Raw genomic sequence first — 9,303 nt, 5'->3', positions numbered from 1 at the left:
TTTTTACACAACTTCTACATATGTTTGTTTATAAAGATTAGTTTTTAAATGTAACACTTTGGTGCTCCATAGCAGAACTTTCCTCTTTTCTAAACAAACACCTCATCATTTGATTTTGCACAGTCCGAATGGGTAGAAAAGTCATCTGGTCACTTTCTGCAGCCGTCTCACACGTCACCACAGGTGGGGAAATAATTCAGGATTTCATTTGGCTATCATGAGCCTCCATCGTTGCTGCAGAGAGTCGACCTCAGTGTGATCCGATGCTGTCTTTAGTTGTCATGTCTACCTCATTTGCACTGATAGTAAAAGAATGTTTGGGTGGATTTTAAAGAAAAAAAAAGACCATATTTTGTGGCTTTTGCGAAATCTTTTTGTTTCCTTCTCCCTTTTTGTGCAAATGTTGACATTGAGACGAATGAGAGCAGGACGCTGAAAAGTCCTCACTGCCATTTTCAGTGAGCAAATTCAGAGTGGAAGTTCAGATGTCTCTTTTTCTTTTGATTTTCCCTCTGCTGACACATCACTGCAGGACATGCTGGACTTTAATCATATGTGGAGACATTAGAGGACATTCAGTGCATGGAAAAAACCGTCAGACTTGTACTGAGCGTCGTAGACAGACGTTTGGCAGAGATCTGTTGGCTTGGGGTGGATGAACTGTGCTCCTCCCCTTCCTCAAATCTTCATGAATATGTGTGAACTGTGAGATTTCATTTTGCCAATTTTTTTTTCCTAAGTGTGTTACTTTGTAATAAGTTTCAGAGCTGACCATTCCTGAATTGTTAATGTTAGGCCATTAAAGCTGCACCAGGGAAGGTAAAGGATGTTGTAGATTTTTGTGGATCAGTCTTATTAATGTTGGATTCACTGGTGTTAGATATTTTACTTCTGGTCCCACAATCAGAGTCAGAAAAAACATTTGGTAAATATCATATTGTAAGCAGTTTGCAATATGATTTCTCGGTCCTGTCATGTTAAAATTTAAGGGGCATTTTGGGAAATTTTCATGTTTGTTGTCCAATCCAGAAATTAGAAGATATCAGTCTGAAGATGCAACTTTTTTTGTTGTTTATTAATCTGCCAATGTTTTGATAAAATGCCAGAAAATAGTCAGAATGTTTTAGAATATTTTAAGCCATCTACTTTTGTTGTCCACACAACTCTCCAACACCTGACACATTTGCATGTAAACTGATGTGCATTTTACAGCTGAGACCTGTAGTCCATTAATGTAACAATGGATAGAAAATTAAGCAACTGTTCTGATCATTAATTCAAGCCAGTGGGCCAAAATCTAAATTGGTTCCAGATTCTCAACCATGAGGGTGTGCTTCTTTTCTCTGTTCTATGTTTTTGTAAACAGGACATATTTGTGGATTGTTTTTGTTTTTGTTTGTTTGTTTTTTAACTAAAGTCTCGGGACTGTGGGAACTTATCGTAGGCTTTTATAAGTATTACATAATTTCCCCCCCCCCCCCCCCCCCCTTTTTTTTTAATTAAAAGTATCAGAAAAGACTGAAAAATATTTATCAAAATAAGAGCCATAGGTGACATTATCAACAGATTTTTGCATTTCTAAAATGTCAGAAAATTGTGTGTGAAAAATGTGAGTCCAAAGTGACCTGTTAAGATATTTTTCATCCAAAATCCAAAGATCTTCTGTTTATCACGTGAAGAGAAAAGTAACAAATTTTCCCAGTTAGGCTGGAAAAATGGCTTCTGATTATTAAAACAGTTGACCAAGTCACTTTTATTATTTATTGTAATTCAAAGCTGGGAGCAGAAACCTCTGTGGTGCATTCAAGGCAGTATGAGATTTAAATATTGAAACAATTTTACTGAGCATTGGGCTCAGAAAAAAATTAAGAGAAACAAATGACAAACATTTACAATGTGAGAAGGTGTGAATTGATGTCAGTACTGCAAAGTACTATGTATTAATGGAAGAAAAAAACTGCTTGCTTCATTTCCGGAGTCAGAGGGTCAACAGATAAATTTCCCAAGATGTCAAACTGTTCTGTTTGGGGTCCTGGTGCAGTTTTGAAGGTTGCTGAGGGACAACCTCACTTGGTTCAGTGTTACTGTCTCAGCCTGTAGAGGCAGGAACCTCCGCTAGCCCCTGAAAACAACACAGCCACCCCATGACTGTCTGACGTTTGTGGCCAGCAGGTTAGAAAACTGACATGAGCAGCTGTGAGGATGAGGACAATAGTGTTGAGAGTGTGCATTTGTGTGGAGAGCCGGGAGGATGTGTGTCTGTCAGACATGAGGAAAATTGGATGGATTTAAATCTGTTTTTACAGCAGGAGGCTGAGTTTAAAAATGTTCAGGGTCAGTGCAAAATGTCTGGAGGAGTTTTGGAAAATGAGTTGTACAGAAATGTAACAAAATAATTTTGGAAAAATAAATGAACAAAAACAAGTGTTTTTTTTTTTGTAATGAAGTGGGTAATTTTCCATTAACTGCATCTATTGATGTTTACATTTAATACGTAAAATGTAGTTTCAAAGAATGATAAACTAAAGTACGAGCTAATGTTATCTTGGCCCATGTACTGCAGTTTAAGATTTAATGATCAACTGTACCAAACACTATAGAAATAAAGACAATCAGCAGATGGTCTTGAATATTTATATTGCTCTCATGCAAACACTACTTATAATATCAGCCCCCCCTTAAAGCCCATTGTATCAGCACTGTCAGAGTATTTTTATTATTAACATGTACTTCACTACCTTCTGTGCTTTTGGCCTCAGAGTGAGCTGGCTGACTAAAAACACGAACATGAGCCTAAAAATAACATCTCGGTCTTGTCTCTGGAAGGTATTATTAAAGGGGAGTGGGCTACCACGCATATACGTCATGACAGGGATCCATGCTGTGGTCAAGCTAGAGAGAAACATGAGACCAAGACTAGAAATAAGACATTTTAACATTAAAAATAAAAGTATGTCATTATGTCTTGTAGCTTCTGGGTTCACAAAAGATAAAGTGCTTATAGCAGCTGCTATTTTACAGACAAATTTCAAGGCATATCAAAATACTCTGTTCACCTCTTGGGACACACCTTTTGACATTCTCTGCCCAGTTTCATTGTACCCCAAAACCAACCAGTGCTTGAGATGAATAAAAACGATGAGATGATTAGAAATAAATGAATAATTGGTTATTGGATTAGACAAATGAAACTATGAAACAGCTTTTGAAATGTGAAACAAGCTGTTTAAATAAATTGGTTTGGTCTTCAGGGAACAGTGAAGGTTCTACTGAGTAGTTATACTGACAGCCTGGTACTGAACTTCACTCCTTTATTTTCCAGTGTGCAACAATATATAAATAATTTGCAGAACACATATATAAATATATAAAGAAAATAGCTTCGATGTAAAAAAACATAGGGATATCACGGGTAAAATAAATTGTGTATATAAAGTATGCAAATATCTTTACCTGCCTACAGGCTACATAGGAGGAGGAGGCTTATAACAGTTCTAAAGTTTCTTATTATTCATTTATGAAGTTACCACATATACTTACTAGATATATGACATATAGTATATCTATAAAGTACTGCAATAGTAGTTCTCGAGACGATGCTTTTATTCTGAAAACAAATCCACCGGAAGCCGTGCTCTTATTTTGCCGCATGACAAGGACCTGCTGTGAGGAAGTCATCCGTCAAATAAATCCAGCTGTCGTTTGTGCAGCGTTTCAACGTCAAGCATCGATTAGTACACACAGCTAACTAATAGAGTTTGGACTCAACACGCCCCAACGCGACGGAGATGGCGCAGGAAAATATTTTCTTCTTCGTTCCCAATCTTATCGGTGAGTTTTTAGCGTGTCCTCCAACGTGTTAGCATTAGCATCACGCTGTGGATGCTGTAGGGACAGTCAGACCAAACTCCACTGACAATATGTCAAATATAGTGATAGTTCTATCTATATCTATCTATATCTATATATATAGATAGATATAGATAGCTATATAGATTTATCTATCTATAGATTTATATATCTCTCTATTTGTTAACTAATTCATTAATTAAAGGCATAAAAACAATAGTGTAGTTCAGTGGACTGAAAGTGTTGACACAGTAACAGTCATTGTGTTTTGTCCCTGCAGGTTATGCCCGTGTGGTGCTGGCCCTGCTGTCTTTCTACCTGATGCCCTGCTGTCCATGGCCGGCTGTCTTCTGCTACCTGCTCAGTGCTCTGCTCGATGCTTTTGATGGCCACGCAGCACGGGCACTTAATCAGTGTATGTATCTTCAAGGGCTAATTTCCACAGGAAGTGGTGGTGGGCTGTCCACCTCATTTCATTCATTCATTCGGCATTTCAGTCCTGTTGGTGGGTTTATTTGACACTCTTATATAAAGTTCCTCTCCCACCATTTCTCTATCACTTGTACTTTTGTTGTCTCAGGACAGCTATTAGGCATTTATCTTTAGTCAGTGGCTCTACCTTCCTGTAATAGGGACCTTGCATTTTATGATACATTAGGAACATGCTGTTCATGTTTTCATGTGATCCAGTGACTTAAAGATACCACATTCCTGACTTTCTGTGTCCTCTGGTGTTTTCTGTCAGCCACTAAGTTCGGGGCCATGATGGACATGTTGACAGACCGCTGTGCCACCATGTGTCTGCTGGTGAACCTGTCCCTGCTGTACCCGTCTTACACCTTTCTTTTCCAGCTCAGTATGTGTCTGGACATCGCCAGCCACTGGCTGCACCTGCACAGGTACACCTGTCCGGATGTCAAGAGGTCATATCCATGAACACTATAAACCCCTAATGCTCATTAGTGCCAACTCACTAAGCTGCTGCTTTCTTTCAGTTTCATTTTCTGTCACTGTCTTCCTCAGCTCTACGATAAAGGGATCAGCCAGTCATAAAACCATTGACCTCTCTGGCAACCCTGTCCTCCGAATCTACTACACATCTAAGGTCAGGAGCTCTGTCTGTCTGTCTGTCACACAGAATCACACACAAACAGGTCTTAACATCAAAGCAGATGCTGCACCTGGACCCATGTTGATCTGAAAAGAGAAAAAGACTAAGTCAGTTCTTGTGTGTTGCAGCCGGTGCTGTTTGTGATGTGTGCTGGGAATGAGCTCTTCTTCTGTCTGCTCTATGTTTTTTATCACATCCAGGAGCCTGCTGGTAAGGTCCTTTTCCTCGAACCTCAATACTAGAGATATTGATGCAGTCTATGCTGCACAAAGAATAAAAGTAGAATTCCTCTTCGTCCTACATGTCTTCTGTTGGAGGTTGAAATGCATGAAATGGACAGACTGATCTTAAGTCAGTATTGTATTGATTCAGAAATTAATCAGCGCCACTATATAAATGTTGGTACCAGGGTACCACCTACTGAGGTACCCTGTTTACATGTTTAATTAAGATCAGTGTTAAACTACTAATACAGAACATAGATTGGATTTCCAGTTCATTGTTAATCCCATTTCTGTAGGATTGTGGCTGAATGTAAATTGTGGCTGAGCATTGCTGTGTGTCTGTGCTCTCCTGTGCAGGCTGGCTCTACTGGCTGCAGGGTCTCTGCGGGGTGATCTGCCTGCTGAAGTCCGGCATCAGCCTCCTGCACCTCATTACTGCCTCTCAGAACATGGCCGCCCTGGACGCCGCAGAGCGGGAGAAAACCACGAAGGAGCAGTGAGAGGTCAGGAGGAGCCAGTGAGAGCTGAGACTCCGGCAACAAATCCACCGTTTTTATTTATTATTGTTTTCTGAAGCGTAGCGGTAAACTTTGTGGATTGCTGACTTGGACTGAGGCGACTTAACTAAGACGTGAAACAGTGAGCCCACTTTAGTTTGTCAGACGATACTAGAAAGAAAGAAAAGAAATCTTTATGACCAAATGCGACAACTTTACAATTCCAAATCCAGGCAGATGTGTTGAAATATTAACTAATTGGTAATTGTTCTATGCTCTGACTGACTTTACAAGCACGCAGTGATGAGACAGTATGATGGCTGAAATCAGATTATAAACAGTTCTCTTAATGGAAAATGACATACAGACAAAGTGATAGAAGATTTCTGGATGGATATACAGCACAGTGTCATGAACATTTCTAACTCTGGTTTGTGCCTAACAATATAATTATTTTTACATTTAATTCCCAGATGTCTTATTTCTGTGATGGGAACAAAAGTTCAGGTATTTGCTTTTATTAATGTTGTTTTTAGAGCTGCACCATTGAGTTGATCAAGAAGAGAAATTAACTGGCAAATATTTTGATAAGTTGTTTTGGTAACAACCTGAAATAGTTGGTGTTTCTGTCTTCTCAAATGTGACGATTTGTTGCTATAGTGTGACAGATAGAAAAAAAGAATATAATTATATATTATTTATAATAAAATTTTGCTGAGTAGAAAAATAACTAATAATTAGACAAACTGTTATTTGTTTTATTGCTATATGTCACACAAGGTAAGCACAAGTATGTCATTTCTGGGCAGGTCTTATTAAATAGATTCAAGTTGTGGGGAGTAGGATACATTTAATTATTTTCATTTATTTGTGTTTCAGTGGCTTTTTTCCTAGAAGTGTATTTAACACAGCACTAAGCGTTGTTAAACTTTCGTTTGGGTTTTATTCATCTTTCAGATCGAGGACCAGCTCTGTGACTTGAATGTAAAGATGGCACACAAGAGGCACAAACTAGAGCTAGTAGTTTTATGACTGTTAGACAAATTCGTCATTGAATATATTTTCTGTATGTCTTAAAATGCCTTAACATTATTCCCACTGTGTTTGTAAAAAATTAGAAGTTCAGGAAAAGCGTCCACAGTGAAACTTGTTCTTTTGTTTTGCAGAAAGTGAAGGAACATCTTGCTCTTACACCAAATTTGGTTAGTGAGGCCTGATTTTCCCAACTCATCGTTCTTATTTGTCAAGACATTTTGTTTGATAGCTGCTGCTCACATCAGTTATTCTGTGTGAAGCTGCTTTTATTCTGAAGGCCAGGGTTTTGTCCAATAGTCTTTTTTCACCTGGTGTTAAAATGCCTGAAAAAGACAATCAGACTAGCAAGTATGAGACTTATTTAGAAATCTATCAGTGGCAGTGGGGATGTGATGGTAGAACAAATTGAAACTATTAATACATATATGGAAGGCCATATGGGAAATCAGTGTACTGCATGTTTAGGAGGACACACATGAGAAAATATTAATCAGATGGCTTAAGTTGATATTCACAGCAGCCACATTTTCTGATTTTGACATTTAAACATTTCTCGTAGCTTTCTGTCTAAACCTCTTATTAAGTCAAATTTTATACCTTAATTTATGGTAAAACAAATTTGAAATGATGCTTTATAGATCAATAATAAGCCACTAGTACAAAACCTTGGTTTCTTTGTGAAAATCCCAATTTGCTGGTTATGTATATAGTAATAAATATTAGTAGATGTACTTTTAATTATTAGAGCTACAGAAAGTTATTTTGAAACTATCTGAGCACTTTTCAGGGAAAAATGAAAAACATCCCCTGGCCTGAGCTTCTTCAGTGTGAATATTTTATATTTAACTGACATATCTTCATATCTTTATGTTTTAGACTGTTCTTTGGGCAAAATAAGACATTAGAAGAGGTTTTATTTTATTGTTTTAGACTTAAATTACATAATAATTGATAATGAGACTAATTAGTTATTTGCATATCATATATTTGCAGCTTCTAATATTAGTCATTAATTAAAATCTGGATTACGGTTTAAATGCAGCTCAGATCAAATAGGTCATTTGTAAAAGGTTTGATCTGTAAAACATTTGCAAAAGATTTAGTAGAATCAAGGCCATTAATTTGTCTAATAAACACTTTATAAAGGGTAACAGAGCATGTCAGAGGAAATGGCTTTGGTTGTACCATCTCCTGTCAGTGGATCTACATAACAGTAAACAATACAACTTTGACTCACATGAAAAATCCACTTTTATTCCTTTTTTATTTGTATTGATCATGTTTTGGTTGATGAAGATGAGATTGCCCTGTGAATCTACCACACAGACCAAAAAACTGAAGCTATCACTCAGTTGATGTAGATGATATCCTGTAGTTGTTATATTATGCTCAGATATACCGTTTCTGACCTCCGAGCCGCTATATTTTTTTATTGTTCATTTCTTAAGATTCCTGCTAATATTGTGGTGTGATTAAAGGTGCTTGTTGCTGTAGAGGGACAGTTATCGCTTATTTGAGAATATTATGTTCTTTATTTGGGACATGTTATTTTTTTAGTTTACCTAGAAACAAATAGAAAATTACACAGGTCTTATGTTGTACCTCAACAAGTATTATTGTTTGTGGTTTTGTGTGTTTTTTTAAGTCAGTGACTAAACATTCATGCTGCTGGTGGACTACTGTAAAGCCACGTTCAATGCAGAATGTGTGTGTTAACTGTGTTGAAATAGAAACATCCACCGCTGGTTTTTGATGGAACTGATTTCCTTGAATGTATTATTATAATTTATAAATGTATATCGACAGCAAAGCCAAGTCTAATGATATAATAAATATAATTAATTAATTAGAATTATATTTTTGGAGTGTAGGTGGTTTGAAAGTATTGTTAAAGCAGCTGCAAAATAAAAACATTGAAAACGAGCGTCTTGTTTCTCTATTCACAGTTAATGGTGGTGGAGTTTCCAAAAGTCAAAGCCTTGAATACCAGTAATTTGATGGTTTACATGAGAGGGCATTTTAGAAGTATCAAAAATCTATTTAATTTTCTGGCTGCACTACTATCCTGAATATTAGTAAATGTTTTTGGTTAGGTTACCCATTAGTCTTCAGTGCCTAAAATGTGTTTACTAATACAATTGATCCAGTTCTGTTGTAACAAGCTTTAAAATGTTGCAGATGTTTGGAGAAACCGATTGTTGGTCATGTTGTGGAGATGAATTCAAGCACTATGCTTCCATATTAACGCACACTCATGTTCATACAGTCCAAGACCTGCAAGATTCTGTAATGGACTATATGTTTGTGTTGTGTGGACAGAAAAAGACTCCTGAAGCAAAGGAGGAGTTTGAAATTATTCTTCACTATTTTGATTTGCGTCATTTCTGCTAACACAAATCCTCAACAATATTAGCTGTTATAATAATGTGGCTGCTGCTTGGTCATATGGTAACATGTTAAAAAAACAAAAACACAACTGTGGTTTATCATTTCCTGAAAGGTGATGAGCATAAATGCCTGAAACAAAAATAGGATTGTGATATACTGAATGTAACTTTTAAAGTAATAAAGATAACATATTGTACAG

General features: G+C 37.0%; 1 protein-coding gene across 1 annotated transcript; it reads left to right on the top strand.

The window, feature by feature from the left end:
* Window positions 1-3,639: 3,639 nt before the first annotated feature.
* Window positions 3,640-8,640, top strand: cdipt (CDP-diacylglycerol--inositol 3-phosphatidyltransferase (phosphatidylinositol synthase)). Its single transcript, XM_026326026.2, has 6 exons — window positions 3,640-3,831; window positions 4,130-4,264; window positions 4,595-4,748; window positions 4,873-4,954; window positions 5,089-5,170; window positions 5,542-8,640. The coding sequence occupies exons 1-6, from the start codon at window positions 3,789-3,791 to the stop codon at window positions 5,682-5,684; spliced, it is 639 nt and encodes a 212-aa protein (XP_026181811.1). The 5' UTR covers window positions 3,640-3,788; the 3' UTR covers window positions 5,685-8,640.
* The last annotated feature ends 663 nt before the right edge of the window (window positions 8,641-9,303 follow it).

Source organism: Mastacembelus armatus, chromosome 8 (assembly GCF_900324485.2).
Source record: "Mastacembelus armatus chromosome 8, fMasArm1.2, whole genome shotgun sequence".
Classification (NCBI taxonomy): Eukaryota; Metazoa; Chordata; class Actinopteri; order Synbranchiformes; family Mastacembelidae; genus Mastacembelus; species Mastacembelus armatus.
Note: the sequence above shows the minus strand (reverse complement) of the source record. Positions and strands in the feature narration are given on the sequence as shown.

Coding starts and splice junctions, on each gene's coding strand:
- cdipt (XM_026326026.2), top strand. CDS start 3,789: ATGGCGCAGGAAAATATTTTCTTCTTCGTTCCCAATCTTATCG. Junction 3,832..4,129: donor CTTCGTTCCCAATCTTATCG/GTGAGTTTTTAG, acceptor TTGTCCCTGCAG/GTTATGCCCGTGTGGTGCTG. Junction 4,265..4,594: donor AGCACGGGCACTTAATCAGT/GTATGTATCTTC, acceptor GTTTTCTGTCAG/CCACTAAGTTCGGGGCCATG.